Source organism: Bos javanicus, chromosome 9 (assembly GCF_032452875.1).
Source record: "Bos javanicus breed banteng chromosome 9, ARS-OSU_banteng_1.0, whole genome shotgun sequence".
Lineage (NCBI taxonomy): Eukaryota > Metazoa > Chordata > Mammalia > Artiodactyla > Bovidae > Bos > Bos javanicus.
The window spans coordinates 34,718,146-34,742,616 of NC_083876.1; the positions used below are offsets into that span (position 1 = coordinate 34,718,146).

Below are 24,471 nucleotides of genomic sequence, written 5' to 3' on the forward strand. Positions count from 1 at the left end.
ATGCCTTGCAGGGAGGCAGGTGACCTTGGGGACCAACACAGTAGTCGAGTTTTATGCATGAAAAGAGTCAAATCCGTTTGTTCTCTTTGGTTTTGGTGGATTTTTTTTTTCACCAAAAAAGAACACGTCTTCTACATGATGCCACTTTAATATTTTTAGATAGCTGTATCAATACTTTGTTCTTCCAAAACTACTCGTACTGGAATTCTACTCTGTTTGCTGTAGAACAAAATACAGTGCAAAATGGATGTTTGTTTGGATTCTGTTTTAATGGGAGCTTCCCTGATAGCTCAGCTGGTAAAGAATCCTCCTGCAATGCAGGAGACCCCAGTTCGATTCCTGGGTCGGGAAGATCCGGGGGAGAAGGGATAGGCTACCCACTCCAGTATTCTTAGGCTTCCCTTGTGGCTCAGCTGGTAAAGAATCTGCCCGCAATGCAGGATACCTAGGTTCCATCCCTGGGTTGGGAAGATCCCCTGGAGAAGGGAAAGGCTACCTACACTAGTATTCTGGCCTGGAGAATTCCATGGACTGTATAGTCCAGGGGGTCACAAAGAGTTGACAAGACTGAGCGACTTGCACTTTCACGACTTTCACTTCTGTTTTAATGGGGGATTCAGTGTAATGACTCAAAAATTATTTACTTACTGGTGTAGAACTATCTTGACATAAGTTCTGAAGCAATGGCATAGTAGGTGTTATCATGAGCATAATAGTTTCAAAAAGTACAAACCAACCTACTAAAGAGAAGCCAAATAAACAGGGGTTTACATGTGTAGGAGTTCTCTCACACGAATTTATAGCAGTTTCTTTACTTAATGTGTTTGGTAGCCACTATGTTATGTAGTCATTATTGTGCAAAGAGTGGAAAATTTTACTGTGGAAGTGGCTCTCTTTTGTTGACAATGCTATTTGATAATACTGATATTCTAATACAGTACTCACAATTGGACATTTAGAAATATCTATCATCCTTTGTGAATAATGACACTCAAACTACCCCTGTGGGAGTGTATAGATAAGATCATTATTTTCATTTTCTAGATAAGGAAACTGAAATGAAATTCTTTGCCGAAGGTCAAAGAACATATCACTGGCAGAATAAGATTAGAGCAGTGAGTTCTTGATTTTCAATCATTTGCTCAATCATCTAAGTCACATTGTTTTACTCAGTATGAGAGCAGATTATTATCAGTCAGTAGGAATAACGCTATGCCCAGATGATGCCAGAAGACCAGCTGAAAAATGAAAATCTGCTCACTCAACCATTTGTTTATCTGCAAAATGCCAAGCTGCTCATTCTGATATTTTTCACTAAGCCTAATAAGTTGTCTTCATGTCTTGCAGACACAGCCTCTAACTCAATGTTTATACTGCCTTCTAAAGTTAATTTCTGGAGGCTCTGTCTTTTAAAAACAATTTTGGAGTATCAGAATTATTTAATATGTTCTGAATATGTTAGTCATGGTAAATTGAGGAAAAAACTCTTCAAAAGTGTTTTTTTTGATGAAATACCACTCATTTGTGCAGTGGTGAACAAACACCTTTTCTAACATTAGAGACTAAAATAAGATCTCATCATTAGGAGAAAACTGGGCTTCCATAACTGCCACCAACTCCTTGTAAATGCTTTTGGGCCTGCATATGGGACTGAAATCGTAAGACTGCATCTATATCACATGGATTTTTGCACAATCAGTTGCCTTCATTGTGAAGGTGGCCAAAAAAAAAAAAAAATAATAATCAGGTAACCAGTGTTACAATCCAAAAATAATAATAATAATCAGGTAACCAGTGTTACAATCCTTATAGAAGGTCTTGGGCAGAAATAGCTGAATTCTTTCAATGTTCGATAAGCCTTTATTGTACTCTGCATACATGCCTACCTGCATCGCTGCAGTATATCCTACTTCTTGGACATGTTTTGGTAGATTAATCAGTTGACAGGTGAAATATTTTCCCCTAGGTCAAACAGTATAAATGCAAGTCAAGATGCCAACTTAGGATGTCTGGCCTTCTAGTAGCTCAATTCATTCAATTGTGCTGCTCCTGAGTTTGTTGATGGATGATTCCATTGTATAGCTAGCCTTGTATGTTTTGCAGTTAAACTACTAAAATGCTTTAACTAGTCTGAACTCATAGTAATTCACAATAAGAATGGCATAAGCATTATCATTCACTTATAGCCTGTAGAATGTAGAATAGATTTGGTTCAATAAAAGAGATCACGGTGAACTAGAACAGGAATAGAAAATTCATTTTTCCTTGGTTCTGAGATCTTCTGAATTCAATCTTTATTAGGAATGGGCAATTTACAAATGTGTGGACCCATTACTAACAAATTAAAACCACTTTAAGAAAACAACATGAATTTTGGATTTGATTACTCAGGAATATAACTTAAAGTGCTTTCATCCTAACCCAGTGTATTGAATTTACCTTAGGTGGCTTCTGTGATCTAATTAAAAAAATATATATGTGTGTGTATATATATATCTTTTAGTCTTGCCTAGACTGAAAACTTGAATGAACTATACATAAATAATCTGTGATGTTGATCAGAGATGAAGTACACATCCTGTGTTATTGCAAAACTTAAAAAATTGGATATAAACATGAATGATTGTCTTTTAATGGTATTTATACACTGGGGTTAGGTTTGTTTTCCTCTATTTAAAAATAAAATTCTGGGGGAGTCTTGACTTCAAAGTACTTACAATTGTAAAATTTGTTGCTGTTGTTTATTCGCTAAGGTGTGTCCGACCCTTTGCCACCCCACAGACTGCAGCATGCCAGACTTCCCTGTCCTTCACTATCTCCGGGAGTTTGCTCAAATTCATGTCTGTTGAATCAGTAATGCTAGCTATTTAATTTTGCAGCAGACATTTAAGAAACTTACATTTTATTTCAAATCTAAAAGTTAGTGACATCGTTCACTCAACTAGCAAATATTTGTATTAGTTACTCTGTCTCAGGCTCTGAGTAGGTATTAGTTCATGACACAGAGACCCTGTAATTCACAGAGCCACCTCTACTGAGATAAATCCATCATCACAATTAACCTGGGTGATGTGAGAGAAAGGAGCTGCAAGGGTACATGCAACAGGGTGATGGGAGGAGGCTGGTTCTGAGGATTTAAACTGAGACCCGAAGAAGATCTGGCTTTTAGAAAATTCATGGGAAAACCATTTAAGGGGTATTTAAGGTTGTAAGGTGGGAATGACTTTTTCTTTTGGTAATGTGTAGTTTTCACAATTTGTAGTCTTCTGAAAGGACTACAAAAAGAAATTAAAATTCAGAAAGAGAAAGCAACAGTTATTAGAAATGTTGGAACATTACGGTAGAAACGTTTGGAAATTTTGAAATTTTTTAAGGCCTGCTCTTTTATTTTAATGTTGAAGACATGGCTGTTCAGTGACATTGCTGTGTTTTGGTCACATACTAGTTAGAAAATATTGGTTTTTACAGTTAAGAGTTTAAATTTTTAACTATAAATAGTTGGTAAACATTTACTTAGGTTTTCTCTATAATCAATAGCAATTGCCAAAGCCATATCAATCATTGGGATTTGCATCCCTTGTTGAGAAAATCATGAGTATTTTGACCCTTCAGTCATCTGTTGACTTTAGTCTCTGGCTTAGAAGTCGCTAGGCCTTGTGTGATGTGTTAAAAGATAATTCTTAAGTTTAATTTCCGGGTATTCCATTTTAGTTTGGAGCCAGATATGGTCCATCTTGATTAAAAAAGAATTTTTTTATTGGAAAAAAATGTTGATGCTTCCTATCATTTCCAGTTGGAGACATATTGCTTTGCTAGACATCTCAGTTATAATTTATGTACTTTTCTTTTTGCTAAATGGCAACTGGAATTTTCAGGCCAATATTTATATAAATTGCAGGTATGATTTATAACATAGCTACCTACTTCTAATATTTTTTATTGGTTTGTGGAGAAATACATTGAGGTTAATATTGTTTACATCTGTTTTTTTTTTTTTTTAGCTTTTTAATCCATATACATAAATCTGTATGCGTTTAGTTCTATATCCTAATAAAACCCCTCTATTTGGTGATGATTATATAAGGCAATTAACATTGCCTCAAGAGTTATAGTCAAAGGGAATGGTAACTTGACAGATCAGAGTACAAGAATGTGTTCTAGACACTTAAAAAATTATGATTTAAGAACCTTATGTTATTTTTAGAAGAGCTAAATGTTTGCCTGCCCTCTGCATTTATTTATTTATTTTTTGCCCTCTGCATTTAATATAAAGAACTGAAAGTAAAATATTTTCATGATGCAGATGATGTGATTTTTTCAGTTTTATGGAGGTTTAATTGACAAAAAGATATTTAAGTGTACAACATGATGATTTGAAATACATATACATCATGAAAGGATTCCCTCTCCCTACACTGAGTTAATGAAAATATCTGTCACCTCATATATTTCTCTCTTTTTTTGGTGAGAACATGTGACAATCTCAGCAAATTTCGCCTGTATAATATAGTGTTATCCCCTGCTGTCACCATGTTATATACTAGATGTTTAGACCTTATTCCTCTTACAGCTGAAATTTCATGCCCTTTTATCAGTTCCTCCCTATTCCTGTTCCTCCCATCCCACCCCCAGGCAGCATTTGTCTACTCTATTTCTCTAAGTTCATTTTTTAAAAATTCCACGTATAAACGATACTATGCAGTGTCTTCCTCTGTCTTATTTTACTTAGCTCAGTGGCCTCCAGTTCCATTCATTGTTGCAAATGACAGGATTTCCTTTTTTTTCTTTTTTTAAAGGCTAAATAATGTTTGTCTCTGTCTCTCCTTCCTTCCCTTCCTATATCTGTATCTATATGTCTATACGTAGATTTTGTTTCCTGAGAGCGCTTTTATTTCAGTGTCCATGTTATATAATTTAATGGGAGAAAATTATCCTTTGTCTCTGTACCAGAAAGAACTGTTTCTAAATATCTTGTGTGATTTTATCTTATGAACACTGTGATTTCTGAAACTATTTCCTTCTTTACATTGCTAGAATAATACAGTCTCTTTTATAGCTTGTTTTAAACAAGTATACTAAGCCTCAAAGCATAGTTTTTTAGTGCTAACCATACTCTTTTATTTTTATATTTCCTTTAAAATATAATTTTCCCATTCTTTTTTCCTTTTTATTCTGCTATATGCTTTTGTAAGCCTCCTGAAGCCTTTTCTGAAAGAAAAGTTGAGAAATAAATAGAATTTGTTAAAATTTTATTCCATGCATGGAGCTATCATCATAAAAAAAAAGCAAATCTCTTTTGCTTTGGCAAGTTTATTAAAAGGACTTATTCTGGGTTCCAGTTTTAGATGAAGGGGTTGTGAAACACTACAGAATCAGAAGACTGGATGAAGGGGGCTTTTTCCTCAGCCGGAGAAGAACCTTTTCAACACTGAATGAATTCGTGAGTCATTACACCAAGACAAGTGATGGCCTGTGTGTCAAGCTGGGAAAACCATGCTTAAAGGTGAAATGCTTTCAAGCTGTGTTCCTTACTTTTGAAGTTACTTTTTTCCTTCAGATATAGGAGTTTTTTGTCATATGATATGCTAGCTCAGGAAAAAAAAAAAGGTCATTGAATACCTAAGGCATGGATAGGCAAACTATGGCCTATGAGCCAATACTACCCCACACTTATTAATATTTTTATGAAAGTGTAAAGTGTTAGTTGCTCAGTCGTGCCTGTCTCTTTGTGACCCCATGTACTGCAGCCCACCAGGCTCCTCTGTCTATGGGATTTTTCCAGGCAAGGATACTGGAGTGGTTTGCCATTTTCTTCTCCAGGAGATCTTCCCGACCCAGTGATTGAACCCCAATCTCCTTCTCTTCAGGCAGATTCTTTACTGACTGAGCTACCAGGGAAGCCCCAATATTTTTATAAATAAGTTTTATTGGAACATAGATACGCTCATTCATTTACAATCGTCTTTGCCTTTTTGCTATAATAGCAGAGTTTGGTAGTTGAAACAGACTATATGGCTCACTAAGTCTAAAACATTTATGATCTCATCCTTTGCAGAAGAAGTGTGCCAAGTCCTGACCTTAAGCAATCACTGAACACAGAAAATATTCATTCTTTGCACTAAGACACTAATCTAATATCCTGATATTGGAGCATTTAATGATACAGCTGGAGGAGAAAAAAGTGTTGGAATATAATTCTTACTTAGATGATCTGTATTCAAGAATATTAACATGAAATGACCAGGTTCATTATCCAGTTGTCTGCATATAATAGATATCATTTAACTGTTTAACAGTTTGTTTGGCCTGGTGTTTGGTGGAAGGAGATAACATTTATAGAAATTTTATCTACATCTGTCATTAAATTCCATTGTTTGCATGTTTTACCTAAATGTGTTTAAAGTTAGATAGTGGTCAGTCACCTTAGTTGGGCAAACCCTCAGCTCCTCATCAGAGTTTAGGTCTCATGTACCGTCAGTGGTATAGCCAGTCCTGTGGTTTATAACTGGATGACTGCTGAAAGCGTCCTGGTGATGCCTGATTATAATACTATAGACAAGTAGAAGCTGAAGAATCCTGATCATTATGTAGGGAATTTATTGAGTTAAATCCTGCCAAGTGAATATGCAATTTTGATATAAGTATATACATCTTAGGGTATCACCAGTGGCTCAGTGGTAAAGAATCCACCTGCCAATGCAGGAGATGTGGGTCTGATCCCTAGGTTGGGAACATCCCCTGGAGGAGGAAGATGTAATCCACTCCAGTATTCTTGCCTAGAAAATCCCATGGACAGAGGGTCTTGGTGGGCTGCAATCCATGGGGTCACAAAGAGTCAGACATGACTGAGCCACTGAGCATGCATGCATATACATCTTAGATGGTACAGAAATGACCTCACAAGAAAATCTAAGCTTATGCTAAGAAATATCTCACCTGATACCAAGACATGACTTAAAAATACTTAGTTTAACTCATAGTTTTGAATTCAGAAAGGGAAAAGATTTACAAAACATGGGTGACCTTCTGTGCACTCAAGATGCCAATGACTTAGTGGAGGAAATAAGATAAATATCTAATGACGGATGACAAGCTAGACTGTGAAGTATGAGAGCAGAGGCCTTGCCTGCTTTGTTTACACAGTGAGCCTAGTTGGTGTTGAAAAATATTTATTTATTAAGTAAATGAATGAACAAATAAGTAAATGAAATTGAAAAAAGATGAAATTAATTATGAGAAATTTGATGATACATATGGTAGATGCTACGGGTCAGAGAGTTGGGGAAATAACTGTGGATGAGATGGAACTTCATTTGACCTTGAACCTTGATTTAGGTAGGCAAGGATACAGAGAGAATGCATACCAGATAGGTGGGAGGGGACATTGGGGTTTGGGGTGGGACAGATGGACAGCAAGGTGCCTGATGCAGCAGGATCTGGGAGGAGAGCAGCTGGACGAGGTGATAGCACAGATTCTACCACTACTGCTTTTCATTTTAAGGTAATTGGGATAAAATTTACAATATTTTGTTTTTAAAAGTGATGACTCTAAAAGTACCTAGGTTATTTTCAACCAAAAAATTGTTAAATATAACTTTTTTCTTACCAGTATTCTAATTATTCTGTGAAACAGATACAAGTTCCAGCTCCCTTTGATTTGTCATATAAAACTGTGGACCAGTGGGAGATTGACCGCAGCTCCATACAACTTTTGAAGCGATTAGGATCTGGTCAGTTTGGTGAAGTGTGGGAAGGCCTGTGGAACAATACCACTCCGGTAGCAGTAAAAACATTAAAGCCAGGTATGAGAACCAGAATGGTATACATTGATTTTTATAACCTACTTGCCATTATAAATGTTCAAGAGGTCATGGGACAGCTGGTTTGGACACCAAGCAAGTGTTTTGCTAGGTGACCACAGTACTCAATCCCAGTACCTGAGATTTTCACAATTACTGCAGATGTGTGGTTTTGAATCCTAATCCTGTTGAAAACTGAGACTAACCTTTACTGTCCAATCTTATCATCTTTTTTTCCAAAAAAGAAACAGCTAGCTATCCATCCTAACATCACTCTCTAAGGAAGGCCTTTCACAGGTCGAAAGAGAACAAAAAAATTAGATTTCTTTTATTAAAAAAAAGCTCCACGATAGTTTTCTCTCCAACAGGAATAATTATTATTGATTTACAGTGTAATAGCAGCAAACAGCTTTGGTGATTGCTTAAATGTCTTCACTTCACTGGGGTCATTAATCAATCTTCTCAGCTATTTATTGCTTAGCAGACTGCCATGCAATAAAGACGAGCCTGAAATCAACTCCCACAGTAGCTTTGACAGGCAAAAATTAATATTTAATGTTGCATTACTAGCTGAGTTGAGATTGGGTCTCTCTTGCTGTGCAGCTGGTCAAGCTTCCCCTGCAGAGGCTCCTGATGTGCTGTGGTTCCAGCTCTAGTGGATGGTCTGATTTGGCAATGATTTAAGCTTCCTTGGTGGCTCAGATGGTAATCAATCTGCCTGCCATGCAGGAAACCTGGTTTTGATCACTGGGTTGGGAAGATCCCCTGGAGAAGGGAATGGCAACCCGCTCCAGTATTCTTGCCTGGATAATTCCATGGACGGAGAAGCCTGGCAGGCTGTAGTCCACGGGGCCACAAAGAGTTGGACACAACTGAGCAACTAAAACATACACATACATAAGTGGCCTGTATTCCATGAATCTGATGACCACCCAAAGCATCAACATAAAAACGTATTGTAGATAAATTGTCTGAATGAAGATCATAATTGTCTGAATGAAGTTTCTCACTGGAAACTTCATGAATCAGATTATTTGGGGGTGGGGGCATGATACCACTATATATGTAATTGACCATAGGCCAAACTAATTATAACAACCCTAAGTGGTCCCTTATTATGGTGTGGGTGCCTCTTTTATTCTTAGCTCCATTTTGCCACAGTCTTAAATTAAGTCTTGATTCAAGACTTTAATCCTATTTGATTATGTGGAGCAAACCAGTGGTAAAAACTGAAATAAGCGAGCTCAGTAAAAATTGATGGAGAAGAGAATAGGCCATTTCCCCATATTCTTTCTCTGTAAGTCCTTGCCTCTTCTCCTTAGTCAGTGAAGAGATATTTATAGTTGATCTGTTTGGTTTTCCTAAGAATGTGATTGCTAATAATAGTACAAATATGGCCAACACTCATTGAACACATATGTGCCAGACAATACTATTACCCTGACACTGATTCTATGATGTCAGTGGAATTATTAGCCATGTTTTAGAGATGAAGAAACTGAAGTTCAGAGATGTTTGGTAATTTGTTTAAGATCACAAAGTGAGGTAGGGCTTGATTGAGCCTGGGTAGTGAACTTCTAGAGTCTCAAATGGCATACCAAAGGATAGATTGCCTCTGTGAAATAGCCTGCATTTCATTAATACAGCCTGCATTTCATTAATAAGGCTATTAATAAATAGGGTTACTAATGAACAAGTCAGAGTGTTAGCTTGGAGTGTCAAAATTTATCCATGCTTGAGGTTCAAATATTAGCTGTGAAGTCTTCAAAACGAGAGAATAAGGAACAAAATGGACTCTCTGAGCATCACTGAAAATGTTTGCACTATCTATAGTGAATACTGAGAGGTGAAATGACAGAATTCCTTCAATTACATCAGTGAGTCTGAAACATCATATTGTATAAGAAATAAAAGATTTTAAAATGACTAATGAAATGTAAACTCCAGGTAGCCTTTTTTCTCTTAAATTCTATGTGATCGTAACTACTTGGCACTCTGCATGGTGAGTCAGAGTCGAGCCAATATAAATGCAATTTAACTTAGATGAGTCTTCAAAATAGGCTCCAATGTCTCTCTTATCAAGCTATTACAACTCCAACTGTGGAGGTATTAATACATGAGAAAATGTGGAATGCAGTTTCAAGTGGTGAAAAAAACATTAATTTGTGGGAGGGGCCCATGAATGTTTTCTGCTTGGCCTATACTCTATGTCCCTACAGAATTAAAGACACAAATGTGGTAGATGTCATTGTTTTTTAGGATAGTTATCCAGCTCTTCCCACAGTGGGTCCCAAGGACAGGGCAATGATTAGTCTTTGGATCCTGGGCAGAAAAACTCGCTGCAGTGATTAAACATTCAGTGTCTTCCAGCGTTCATGTTAATAGAATGTCTTCTCTTTGTGTTCCTAAGATGCCTGCCTTGTTTTATCAATTAGACTGTCAGTCTCTCCTTTTTCCTTCATTTTTCATATGGACCTGAAGCAACCTCTCTTCACCGACGGGTCATAATACATAAGCTGCACAGCCCTGATGCACCAACACACCAGTTATTAGGTTGCCTTGGTTGAACTGATTCTCTTCCTTGATAAATCTGAAGATTTGTGACACCAATGCTCTTACTTTACTGAGAGGCAGGAAGCAATCTCGGTGATTCCCACCAGGCTGCTCTGAGGACAGGAATGCCTCAATAACATAAAGTGATTTTCCCCTCTTCTTGTTTCAGGTTCAATGGATCCAAATGACTTCCTGAGGGAGGCACAGATAATGAAGAACCTAAGACATCCAAAGCTTATCCAGCTTTATGCTGTTTGCACTTTAGAAGATCCAATTTATATTATTACAGAGTTGATGAGACATGGAAGTCTGCAAGAATATCTCCAAAGTAAGCTGAAGACTTAATAAAAGGAAAAAAAAAAGAGGAATTTAGTTTAGCGAATCCTATAAATGTCAATTTAGCAAGTCTTCTATAACCCAAAGGATATTTACTATGGCATATCTGTGACAATGAATGTCTTAACATTGAATTGCTCAACTACTCTTTAATAGGCTGTATGCTGTGTACTCAAAGGGAGGAAAAATATTTATGTAGTGGAAGAACAAACTGTTCACCATAGACATATCAGAGTACTTAAATGCAATGTGAAAATTGAAGAATAGATGTTTTGCCTGATGCTTTGTTTCCTACAGTAAGTAATTGAACAATATCAGTCATGGAGCAGTATTTTCCATGGCCCAGAATTAGGAGACATAGAATAGTTTGCAGGGAAGGGAGGGAAAGTTACCCTCATTTTTGTCTTGGCCAGTTTTTGACAACACTGTGCTTGTTGGTATTTAAAATACTTCCAACTGCTAGAAAACATTAGAATGTTCAGGCTAAAAAGCAGACACATACTATTACCTTATTTTTACATCTGCTTCCTGTAGTCTGAGAAGACTTAAGGGTGCTGTAGAATTTTGGTGTTTATTACAAATGAATAATTTAATAAACAACAATATTATGAGCATTAAAATGAGATGTTCAAAGAAATGGAGATCAAGTACTGAGAGAACAATTCATGCTTAAAGAAGAGGCATTTTCTATACTTTCTTGACATGCCAGAGTGGGACTGATACAATGTATGAGGTAAAGGGAGGTGAGAAAAACAGAACAAAGATGTCAGAAAGATAGAATTTTCTTATTTCAGGGTGACTGGTGAAGCTGGTGATATTAAATTGCAAAACTAGATAGGAACAAAGAGCATAAGACCTGCTAACTGTTAAAAACAAAAAATATACCTAGCTCCCTTGCATAAATATATCATATTTAACAGTATTGTGTTACCCACCATAGGGAGACTAACCTCAGCACTGACTCCTTTTGCCTTATCCCCAAGGACAAAAGTGCAGGAGCCATCTCAGGTCATCTCTAACAAAAATGTTTTGTCAAATGATAAGCCTTCAGGCTGTTAAACAGCAACGTCAATTCTCAGTCCTCAAAACTAACAGCAGTGTTCAATTCAATGGATACTCTCTCCTTCTGGAACCACTACCTTCGTTTGGCTACCGGGACACTTCATCCAGTGGCCTTTTCTCCTTTCTTTCTTTCTGGTTTTTCTCAGTTTATGTGATTTCCCTCATCTCCCCTACCTCTGGATATCTTGGGATTTTCCAAAACTCTTTTGCAACATCACTAGATTCCTTGCTAATCTCAACACTCTTATTGTTTAGTAACACTTATGTGTTACCAATTGCCCAAATCATATCCCTCCATTACTTCAGAGTCGTAATCTAACTGCCTTTATAACTTCTCTATGTGAATGCTGTATCAGTCTGGATGATGTGGGATAATGTGGGTATAATGCAGTAATGAACTCCTGCAAATCCCAGAGGCTTGACACAAGTATTTATTCTTGCTCATGCTACATATGAAAAATAGACTGGCTAATGTCTCAGGTCTGTTGATCACCTTGTCAGGAGCAGGAAATATGACTAATCTTATTCTGTCTGTTAAAGTTTCTGACCAGGAGTGACAGAGGTAACTTCTGTGCCCTGTTTATTTGGTTAAATCAGATCAAAGGGATAGGGGAGCACAACCCTCTACAGTGCTTAAGAGCAAGAAAAAAACAAAAGTTTATAAATAGCCCCCATTTCTATTACATATATCTATTGGATATCTCAAAATAACATGTCCAAAAACCAATCTCTGATATTATCCTCGGTAACCTGCCCCTCTTGAGGTTTTTCCTTCTCTCATGATGCCAACACACAGGCTTACTATCTCAGTCTTCTCTACTCTCACATCCTATGTCAGACCAACCAGCAAATCCCACTGGCTTGCTTTTGAAACATATCCAGGATTTTACCACTTCTCAACACCGCTACTCCAGTGCAAACCATCATCAACCCTCTCCTGGATTCTGCAGTAGCCTTCTAATTGATGTCCCTCTTCAGGTTCTTGACCCCTTACATTTCTTCTTAACACAGTAGCTGGGGTGCTAAGTCTCTTCAATTGTGTCTGACTCTGTGTAACCCTAGGGACTGTAGCCCACCAGGCTCCTCTGTCCATGGGATTCTCCAGGCAAGAATACTGGAGTGGGTTGCCATGCCCTCTTCTAGGGGATCTTCCCAACCCAGGGATCAAACCTGCATCTCCTAAGTCTCCTGCATTGCAGGTGGATTCTTTACTCACTGAGCCATCTGGGAAGCCCCTACTCATTTTGTAATGAATGATTTATTTAGATAGCTTATTTTTAGTCTCTTCTAAAATACAACTCAGTTTTAGTGCTTGAACAATGTCAGGGGCACAGAAGGTGTGCACTAACTCTGTGTTGACTAATTGAATGAATAAATGATGAATAGATTAAATTGGGGCTATTGTGAACCTAATTTGAGACTTGGGGTTACACTTGTTTTAAGACTCTTGATATTCAGCTTGAATGCCAGGTACACTTATATTATGTTGCAGACTCCTTTGACATTGAGGATTTCTGTGGCCATTGTGTTTTACTCAGGGTTGAGCATGAACTCTGTTGTCTTCTGGGTTGAGCCATCAGGGTCGAGTTGACAAAGGCCTTCATTTGCCATGATTCTTAGTAGCCAGGGGGAGTAATGAAGGTGTGTTCATTAGGGCAATTCCTTCCCAATCAAGAGGGTTTCATTTCAACAAAGTGGTCTTAAAATGAATCTTCCACTCTTAAACAGCCCATCATGATAAATATTATTAAGCTGAAAGGCTCTTGAGTAATGGAACATAATGAAAATATTTCCTTGCTGCAGATGTAAATTGTCGCAGGTCTGTGAACCCTTATATCAGTTTTGACATATGGCTGTTGTATTAGAAGTGTGCTCTGAGGTTGTACACATTTCCTAGGCCACTGCACTCTTTCAGGGCAGGAAATGTATTACTCAATTTCCTTCACTATTGTGCCTGTCAGTGAAAACCTTTTTATATCCACTGTAATAGGATTAGATGTTGTATTTGATAGTTGAAATAACACATTTTTCTATAGAACCATCTTTGTAGTCCCTAAGCTTGGCTGAATATTTTTTTTTGTAATAAACTTCTCCAAAATGGGAGAAGCCTGTCAAAAAACTTTAGCACTATGGGTAATTGATGCCTGGTATTTCTTATTGAAACTTAAAGAGGATAAATACCTGCATCTTTTTAAGTTTAGTTGGGCTTGTTTGCTTTCCAATAAATACTTGTAGAGCATCTAGTATATGTCAGTATATTTTCTTTTCCTACGAATCGAGCTCCAGCATGTAGTTCATCATTCTCATGGACAGTCCACCTAGTGGACTGATGCAGACAGGGATGTTTTGACTGAGATACCCTTTAACTGAACAAAACTATAGAGCTATTTACTGGTTGTATGAATGCAAGTCTCTTCATCGCCCCTGACTTTTGGGTGCTCTGGAGTGTAAGGCGGATTTTAGAGAGGCAGTATAGAATAAATTTGAGTCATGAAATTTCAGTCTCCAACATATCCTGGATTTGAATCTCTGCAATTTATTACCAGACAACCCCAATGGTCCAGTGGTTAAGAATCCGCCCGCCAGTGCATGGGACATGGGTTCGATCCCTGGTTGGGAGGATTCCACATGCAACTAAGCCCCTGCACCACAAGTACTGAGTCTGTGCTCTGGAACCTGTGAGCCCCAACTACTGAGCCCAGGCATCCTAGAGCCTGCGCTCCCCGGCAAGTGAAGCCACAGCAGTGAGAAGCCTGTGCACCACAGCTGGAGAGTAGCCATGGCTCATGGCAGGCAACCAGAGAAAGCCCACACGGCAAGGAAGACTCAGGGCAGCCAAAAATCAATCAATTGATAAAATATTAAAAAAATATTATTTGTTCCTCTGAGTCCCAGGAATTCCTATCAAACAGGGCAAACTACTTCCTGTAGTTTCTCTGAGTATTAGATGAGGTGACTTACTGGAAATCAACTATATGGGATGGTGGTAGGAGAGGAGCATATATTTTTAATTTTTTTCTTTAAAGAAAACTTTATAGCACTTACTATGTGACAGGAATGTTTCTAAGTCATACACAAGCATTAATTTAGTTCATTCTTCTAACAACCTCATGAATTCCCTTACAGAAGAACATTCAAAAGTAAATAAGTTACATAGGTACAGCAAGATTTTCTCAGTCTGGTCTATCACAACTGTACAGCAAAAGGTAATATTTATATATATGTACACTATCAGTCTTTTTATGTCTGATAAAATATATACTTATTTATATGCTATTAAAATATTTGTACAATAATTACAGACTGTCAAGGCTGTTCCTGAGGCCTTCGACTGAGAGACAAATGAGGAAAAGGTTACAATTGTTTTATAAAAATATGCATACTTCCTGTAAACCTAAGAAGTTAGGTTTGCCAGTATGGTAATAAATACCATTGAGCCTCAATAGCTGAGGCTTGAATATGCGTTGTATTCCTCCTTCATCTTAACATCTGGCATGTGAGAAGAGGTTAGGTCACTGAGGCAGTTAAATATAGACATATTTAGACATAAGTTTTCATAGCACCATAAAGGATACACCTATGCCAACCTAGGCAGGTCATGTTCATCTAAACATTTCACCTACACATTCTAGCATTCTGAAACAGATGTCCATCTCTCCATCTAACAGCTTACCTATTGAATTCTTATCATCATCATTCCCACTTAGCAGTTGAAGAAATTGAGGTATGGAGAGGTTAAGTATAATAACTTATTCAAGATGGTTGCGTGAGAATTCAAACCTAGGAAATCTGGCTCCATAATCCATTAAAAAAATAATTTTATTTGTTTATGGCAGTTCCGGGTCTTCATTGCTGCCCAGGCTTTTCTCCAGTTGTGGCCAGTGGCTACTCACTAGTTGCTGTGCAGGGCTTCTCATTGCTGTGGCTTCTCTTGTTGCAGAGCACAGGCTCTAGGGAATGCAGGTGTCAGCGGTTGTTACTTCCCAGGCTCCAGAGCACAGCCTCAGTTGTTGTGGAGCACAACATTAGTTGCTCCGTAGCATGTGGAATCTTCCCGGATCAGGGATCAAGTACGTGTCTCCTGCATTGGCAGGTGGATTCTTTACCACTGAGTCACTAGGGAAGCCCCATGGTCCATGTTTTAAATTGTATACATAGCACTGATATTTTCCGGATATCAAACTTCTATCTATTGCTGCACAACAAATTACCCCAAAACTTAGTAGCTTAAAGCAGCAAACATTTATTTCCTCACAGCTTTTGCAATCAGGAATCCAGGTGCAGATGAGCCAGGTCTCCTGGCTCAGGGTTTCTCACAAGGCTGCAGTCTTTTTGCTTGTAAACAGGATTGTTTTATTGTCTTCTCTTTCTGATAGTTCATTATTAATGTATAGACATGTAACAGATTTATGTATATTAATTTTGTATCCTAAAATTTTACTGAATTTATTTATTAGCTCTAGGAGTACTTTTGATGGGGTCTTTAAGATTTTCTGTATACAGTGTCACGTCATCTGCCAATAGTTAACGTTTTACTGCTTCTCTTCCAGTTTCTTTCTTTCCTTGTTGATTGCTCTGGTGTGGACTTCCAATACTGTGTTAAATAGAAGTGGTGAGAGTGGGCATACTTACCTTATTCTGGACCTTAGAGGAAAAACTTTCTGCTTTTCACTATTGAGTATGATGTTAGCTTTAAGTTTGTCATCAGTTCAGTTCAGTTCAGTCGCTCAGTTGTGTCCGACTCTTTGCGACCCCATGAATCGCAGCACGCCAGGCTTCCCTGTCCATCACCAACTCCAGTTCACTCAGACTCATGTCCATTGAGTCAGTGATGCCATCCAGCCATCTCATCCTCTGTCATCCCCTTCTCCTCCTGCCCCCAATCCCTCCCAGAATCAGGGTCTTTTCCAATGAGTCAACTCTTCGCATGAGGTGGCCAAAGTACTGGAGTTTCAGCTTTAGCATCATTCCTTCCAAAGAAATCCCAGGGTTGATCTCCTTCAGAATGGACTGGTTGGATCTCCTTGCAGTCCAAGGGACTCTCAAGAGTCTTCTCCAACACCACTGCTCAAAAGCATCAATTCTTCAGCACTCAGCTTTCTTCACAGTCCAACTCTCACATCCATACATGACCACTGGAAAAACCATAGCCTTGACCAGATGGACCTTTGTTGGCAAAGTAATATCTCTGCTTTTCAATATGCTATCTAGGTTGGTCATAACTTTTCTTCCAAGGAGTAAGCGCCTTTTAATTTCATGGCTGCAGTCACCATCTGTAGTGATTTTGGAGCCCCCAAAAATAAAGTCTGACACTGTTTCCACTGTTTCCCCATCTATTTCCCATGAAGTGATGGGACCAGATGCCATGATCTTCATTTTCTGAATGTTGAGCTTTAAGCCAACTTTTCACTCTCCTCTTTCACTTTCATCAAGAGGCTTTTGAGTTCCTCTTCACTTTCTGCCATAAGGGTGGTGTCATCTGCATATCTGAGGTTATTGAGATTTCTCCCGGCAATCTTGATTCCAGCTTGTGCTTCTTCCAGCCCAGCGTTTCTCATGATGTACTCTGCATAGAAGTTAAATAAGCAGGGTGACCATACACAGCCTTGACGTGCTCCTTTTCCTGTTTGGAACCAGTCTGTTGTTCCATGTCCAGTTCTAACTGTTGCTTCCTGACCTGCATACAGGTTTCTCAAGAGGCAGGTCAGGTGGTCTGGTATTCCCATCTCTTTCAGAATTTTCCACAGTTTATTGTGATCCACACAGTCAAAGGCTTTGGCATAAATCAATATTACTCAAGTCCTATTTAAATACACTGCTGTATTAAACACACACACACAATGCTTAGGTCTTTCTCATTTGAAAACTTTCCTTGACTCTATTTAATTTCGTTTTCTTAATTATAAAAGATGACAGACATGTAGAATGGAACATGTATGATTTATGCCCTTTCTACATATATATTTATCATGTAATTGTAAAGTGAGCAAATAAACAACTATGCAGCCGATATGCAAATCAAGAATAAGATACTCAGCATTCCAGAAACTGCTCTAGTACCTTATCAATGACAATCCCTCACTATCATAAACTTCAGGATAATTGCTCTCTCTTCCTTGACTTCATTTTCCTCTGCTAGCGTTTTGTTATTTCCCTGTCTTAATTAGGCTTTTGGAAATTGATTTCTCTTCTTGCTATCTTCATGTCCTCAATTCCCATTCAGCCCTTCACCCTTTATACCCCATCTCCAGTGGGATTTTCTTCCTGTCACTAGTGTCTCCAATGACTTATTAATTGCTATATTTAAGAAATGCTTTTTAGCTCTTATCTTGCTGGATTTATTTGACACTAGTGGTGACTTTCTCTTCTCAAACTTTTGACTGTTAGGATGTTCCCTTCTGGTTCTTCTCTCGTTCTGTAGGCTGATTCCTCTCAGTTTTCTTGCAGGTTTATTTTTCTATGCCCACTGTAAATGTTGGCCTTTCTCACGATTCTATCACCTTGTAGCAATCTCAGCAACTTTTAATGTTTAACTTCCACCCATAAACATGACCCTTAAATCCATATCTCTAGCTACATGCTTTCCTTTGAGCTTCCAAACCATATGCTTGTCTTCTTTTAGACATTTCCACTTGGGTAATCCACATGCATCTCTAGTTTCACAGATCTTAAACTGTTTAATTCTGATAAGGCAGCAGCAATGATAGCTAATAAGAACAGGTAGACTTTACTGTGTTCTTTCTATGTCAAGTACTATTTTAAGTGCTTTATGTGTATTAACTCATTTTAATTCTCTTTTAACAACTAATCCCATGAGGTAAGGGCTTCCCTGGTGGCTCAGATGGTAAAGAATCCACCTGCAATCTGGAAGATCTGGGTTTGATCCCTGGCTTGGGGAGATCCCCTGGAGCAGGGCATGGCAACCCACTCCAGTATTCTTGCCTGGAGAATCCCCATGGACAGAGGAGCCTGGCGGGCTACAGTCCATGGGGTCACAAAGAGTCGGAGACGACTGAGCGACTAAGCACACCATGAGGTAATGGTAATTATTGCTGTATATATGGGGAAATTGAGGCACAGGAGTATTAAGCAGCTTGCCCAAAGTCAGGAAGAAATCTAAGGTGGAGCCCTGATTCAAAGCTGGCACTCTAGCTTCAAACCAGTGTTCCCCCCTCTTATACTGTAATTACCTCTAAAGTCAGGAGTTGTGTGTAAGACTCTTGACCATAAATTCAATGCATTTTTGGCAATGTTTGGCTTATTCAGACAAGGATAATGATAGTTTGGATTTATGTGAGACAATTTCAATTCTCCAAAAATTTGAAGGTATCTATTAACAGTATAGCATCTCAACTATCCAGGGATGGCTGACACTGTTTCACAAAGTCATCATAAGATAACACTAATCTCTCTGTAATTATCAGACTGGCTCTACTATATAAATTTCCTATACTTCATTATGCAGAATCAGCAGTAGGAGAAACTATGTCTATGAAAGGTATACCATGCCTGGAGAGACGAGCAACCTATTCTAAGAATAACAGACTAAGAAAGAAACTTTAACACATGCATCAAACTTGATGGAGTACAAATGTAATATACACAGTTTATAACTACACATATAGAGCCTTCATTTTTTTGTGAGCTAGTTTTTAAGAACAATATGATGGAAGAATGAGACCTTTTCATTGGCTCAACCATGCAAATTAGCATTATTTTTAGGTTCAAAGACTAAAGCAAACTATACAATGAAAGAAATCCAGAGGCAACCAAATAATTTCCAGGAAGAGATGAGTCAGTGACATGTGGTATTCAAAATGGCAATAGCTGGACTCTTTCAGATATTTATAGCTGTGTTTGGATAATGTGGTACTTTTGCTCCTTTCTCTCAGTAATGTTCATTTAGGGAAGGGAGGGACTCAGCTTTGAAATGTGTTTGAACTCTGAAAATTGCTGCCTCATTAACCCTTCACAGCAAATAGGATGGTTTGTACTGATTATATTTATTTTCTCAACAGATCAGTGCTATGGCACTTAATCCCACTGAGAGCTCAGTCATCAGAATTCTTAGAATTTGCTTCAATATTTCAAATATTCTCCAAATTGAACCTCTTATTTTCTCTTTTTGCCTAGATGATGCTGGATCAAAAATCCATCTGACGCAGCAGGTAGACATGGCAGCCCAGGTTGCCTCTGGAATGGCCTATTTGGAATCCCAGAACTATATTCATAGAGATTTGGCTGCCAGAAATGTCCTTGTTGGTGAACATAATATCTACAAAGTGGCAGATTTTGGACTTGCCAGAGTTTTTAAGGTGGATTTGGCTTTCTTTTAATTAGTTGGTAATGAGTCAAAGGGCTCACAGGCCAGGAGACTAGTAGTATTCCTGCTGGTTTTTTTCCACAATATTTCTGAGAGTCCTGTGGTCCATAGATCCTGTCAGGATACCAAGGCCCTACAGACAAAACTACCTTCTATTTCTGTTTCTTCATCAATTTGAAAGAAACAGAGAAAACAATGACCAACCACATGGGAAAGTATGTAATTAAGTTTGTGGTTGAATTAATGATCAGTTTTTCATATCAGTCTCTGGTAGCTCAGTGGTAAAGACTCTGCCTGCAATGCAGGAGAGGTGGGCTCAATCCCTGGGTCGAGAAGATCCTCTGGAGAAGGAAATGGCAAGCCACTTCACTATTCTTGCCTGGAAAATCCCATGGACAGAGCGCTTGGTGGGCTATAATCCATGGGATCTCAGAAGAGTTGGACGTGACTTAGCGACTAAACAACAATAGCCTCTGTCTGCCTTTGTTTATTTATAAGCAGCACACTTTGTATAGCCACTGTATGTATTGCTGTTCACTTTGTGCCAGACTAATATGCATGCTGCCAGAACTCTACAGCAATCATTGGTTTTTAAAATACTGCCTTCCCCTACCTCCCTCAATTTTGTGACATCAGGCCAGAAGACACTGATATGGAAAGTGTAGTATTAGCTGTTTTTCTCTGAATTTAAATATTTATTTCTGCATTATATCCTAAAATATGAGTGTGGAGCATGAAACACAAGTATATGATTCTCTTTTGATTTTATGAAGTTGTCTTTCCTCTTTGTAAATTAATTAGATCCCCAGTGAGTTGATATAGTAATTTAAATCATTTGGATCCTACATTTCAGTATTAGAAAATGGTTATATGGTAATTCTCAAAGTCAGTGGCTCTTCAATACCAGCAGTAAAAAAAAAAAAAAAAAAAAAGGCTTTGTTTTCACTTTTTTTAGTTTGTTAAAGACCAGGTATAAAACCCGTGTCATCACAGACGAATTTCCCATATGTAATATAATGCTCCTTCCAGTACTACTTTTAGCACATAGTAGGATCTCAAAGGGCTTCCCCAGTGGCTCAGCAATAAAGAACCCACCTGCAATGCAGGGGCCACAGGAGTCTTGGTTTCCATCGCTGGGTTGGGAAGATCCCCTGGAGGAGGGCATGGCAACGCACTCTAGTGTTATTTGCTGGAGAATCCCATGGACAGAGGAGCCTGGTGGGCTACAGTCCAGCCAACTGCAAGTCAGACATGACTGAAGCAACTTAGCACGCATACACAGGCTCTCAAATAGGGCTTCCTTGGTGGCTCAGATGGTAAAGAATCTGACTGCAACGCAAGAGATGGAGATTTGATCCCTGGGTCAGGAAGACCTCCTGGATAAAGGAATCGCTACCCACTCCAGTATTCTTGCCTGGAGAATTTCATGGACAGAGGAGCCAGGGCACTACAAAGAGTCAGATAGGACTGAGTCACTAACACTTTCACTTCAGGCTCTCAAATAATGTTTCATTAATGACTAATTTGCTGCTGTACTTATCACCTGAACTAAACTCATTTTGAATCTTTTCCCTCTATACTTTAATGAGAAGTAGATTACAGACGAATGAGGGTGGCCAAAAAAAATACCACTTTAACTTGGCTTGATTCCTTAATGCATTAACAGGTAGAGAATGAAGACATCTATGAATCTAAACACGAAATAAAGCTGCCGGTGAAGTGGACTGCGCCTGAAGCCATTCGTACTAATAAATTCAGCATTAAGTCCGATGTGTGGTCATTTGGAATCCTTCTTTATGAAATCATTACTTATGGCAAAATGCCTTATAGTGGTGAGTAATTCTAAAGTGGGCCTTTCTGCTGTAGGTCACTTACTTAGGTGTGACTTTAACTGCTTTGCCCAGACTTAGAGGGCAGAGTTATGAGGCTGACCACACCATGCGCCTGTGGGAGCATAATAGATAAAATTTGATGATAATGATTTGCATTAATGAGGTGCTTTATTGCCTCCTTATCCTTTGCTCTTGAATTGCAGTCTTATAGACAGTACTTGCTGCAGGATTTAGTCTTGACAGCCTGGGAAGAGAATGGTGGACTTCACAGTTTCTCCGAGGAAGTCAATTTGCTTTGTCCTCTAGGGTATCAGTATCTGTGGATTTAAGACTCTGATTTTCAATTTGTTTTTTTGTTGGTTCCATTGTATATGTTTTAGGTATGACGGGTGCTCAGGTAATCCAGATGTTGGGTCAAAACTATAGACTCCCTCAACCATCTAACTGTCCATTGCAATTCTACAATATCATGTTGGAGTGCTGGAATGCAGAGCCTAAGGACCGGCCAACATTTGAGACACTGCACTGGAAATTTGAGGATTATTTTGTAACAGAGTCTTCATATTCGGATACAAATAACTTTCTATGAGGAACACTGAAGAGGAAGAACAAATAATGAAGCAGCAATAAAACCCAATAATCAGTTCAGCAATACAATCATATAAACAACTGTAAAAATGAATTTCTCTTCACATATTCAAGTGATAAGGTAAATTTGGCCATATGATATAAAAAAGATTAAATGTGTATTTTACCAACTGGGCAATACTGAAGGACAGTCTAAGATGAAATATCATCTCCCCACTGCCTGGCCAAATCAAACGTACTAAACAGAGTTATTTTTCTTTTTAAAAGAGACATACATTTCTATTTATTGTTTGAAATGCCGATCAAGAGGATCAAGAGATGATAGTCAATTTTTACTCAGTGACTGTTGTAGCATTTTCCTGTTTACTGATTAAAGTGGTTATTCATTATTCCTTGGATTGCTGAATCCCATCAGACTGTTGTTATGAAGGAATTTGATTGCTTTGCTGCACAGCAGGACCTGTGCTTTGAGATTTTTTTTTTCTCATTTAAAATATCCTGTAACTACAATGATGGCAAAGCCATGTTAAATGACTTGATTGTACTTGGAGTAATTGCACATATTTTTTTCTATGCATAAAAAAATGAAGCAGCTGTTGAGAAAAAGAATTAAAATCTCCCTCATTTTGTAGAAGGAAATGATGGAATTTTTCTATACCTCGATGTGTGTCATCTGAGATTCATCTACATTAGTTTTAGTCTCTTAATGTTAAGAATCAGATTGCAAAGCTGATGACTTATTATCTATGGAAATATGCAAGAAACATGTAATAGCCTGCAAGATCTGAGAAATAAGTATCAAGATAGTTCAGGAAAATGAGAGGAGATCAGTAGGATTGTTTTATGACCTAGGATTTCTGAATAATTAAAAAAAATGTACCTTTGGTATATAGGCCAGATTTTCAAACTGACTACAAAACAGGTCAAATTCTGCTTCAGATCTAGAGAGTATGAATCAGGAATAATAAGGTTTCATAACCTTGGTTTTAAAACTGTATTTTTTGTCTGGTTAGGCCAAAAGGATTTTTTACTCATCTTAAGTTTTAATTAACCTTTGCAAGAATCTTTTTTCTTTTAAGCAGTTGGTTTATCAAGTTTTGTGCCTCATTAGATAAGTGTAGAGAGTCCTCAAAGAAGGTTTCAAATAAAAATATATATTTAAAGATCTAATGTAAAGCAATATGAATGAAACAATAAGAAAATTTTGAGTACATTGAGAATATTTTGAGTATATTCTCTCTTCTTTCTTTAAAGGGAAGGAAGAGCATTTCTAAGCAGTTACAGAAGCCCCAACACAAAGTAGATTAAGCACTAAGTAAATCTGTAACTCTCTAATTGGAAGACAGAAGTGGTTAAAAAGGAGATAACAGGCCCCGGATAGGGAGTCACTCGTGCTAAGCCCCATGTCAGCAAACCTAGACTTAACACTTAACCTAATTGCAGTTTCAGCCTCTCCCAAGAATGTAACCTTTAACCAACCAGTCAACCTGGAATCACTGGGCCAGCACGAGGGAGGTAATCTTCCTGATAGACCCCTTCCATCCCACTTAGGAGGACAACCTTGTCCAAAACAATGCATTCTTGGCTAATAACTTCCTTTGCCCACTCTCTTTTCTGTTTTTAAAAGTCCTTCCTTTTCTATGGCATGGCCTACCTGTTTTCTATTTGTTAAATGAGATGCGGTCTTGATTCAAGAATCACTGAATAAAGCCAATTTGATCTTTAAATTTACTCAGTTGCATTTTTGTTATTTAACAAAGGAGACAGGGTTTCATGAACAATACCATTAGCAATTCAGTGATGCTCTTGTTGTCCAACTCTTTTGAGGCCCCATGGACTGTAGCCTGCTAGTCTCCTCTGTCTATGGGATTTCCCAGGCAAGAGCACTGGAGTGGGTTGCCATTTCCTTCTCTGGGGCATCTTCCCGACCCAGAGATCCAACCTGCAGCTCCTGCACCGGCAGGTGGATTCTTTACCA

General features: G+C 38.2%; 1 protein-coding gene and 1 long non-coding RNA gene across 6 annotated transcripts in view; one reads left to right on the forward strand and one right to left on the reverse strand.

Moving 5' to 3' along the window:
- Positions 1 to 24,471, forward strand: part of FRK (fyn related Src family tyrosine kinase) — a 107,399-nt gene that overhangs the window by 79,086 nt on the left and 3,842 nt on the right. The window contains exons 3-8 of one of the 2 annotated variants that reach the window (XR_009738439.1): positions 5,340 to 5,503; positions 7,634 to 7,802; positions 10,522 to 10,680; positions 19,884 to 20,065; positions 21,740 to 21,905; positions 22,286 to 22,614. Coding sequence is in view for 1 of the 2 variants with exons in the window: in XM_061427512.1 (XP_061283496.1) it covers positions 5,340 to 5,503; positions 7,634 to 7,802; positions 10,522 to 10,680; positions 19,884 to 20,065; positions 21,740 to 21,905; positions 22,286 to 22,494 (1,049 nt within the window). In the remaining variant the exon portion in view is untranslated. Of the gene's footprint in view, positions 1 to 5,339; positions 5,504 to 7,633; positions 7,803 to 10,521; positions 10,681 to 19,883; positions 20,066 to 21,739; positions 21,906 to 22,285; positions 24,225 to 24,471 lie in introns of those variants that run through there. The other variant, XM_061427512.1, reaches the window with a different exon arrangement.
- LOC133253815 (uncharacterized) overlaps positions 1 to 24,471 on the reverse strand; it is a 57,097-nt gene that overhangs the window by 1,705 nt on the left and 30,921 nt on the right. For 3 of the 4 annotated variants that reach the window (XR_009738442.1, XR_009738443.1, XR_009738444.1), the window contains exon 4: positions 10,038 to 10,692. The exons of the other annotated variant lie outside the window; for it this stretch is intronic. This is a non-coding gene — a long non-coding RNA (uncharacterized LOC133253815). Of the gene's footprint in view, positions 1 to 10,037; positions 10,693 to 24,471 lie in introns of those variants that run through there. 4 annotated transcript variants of the gene reach the window in all.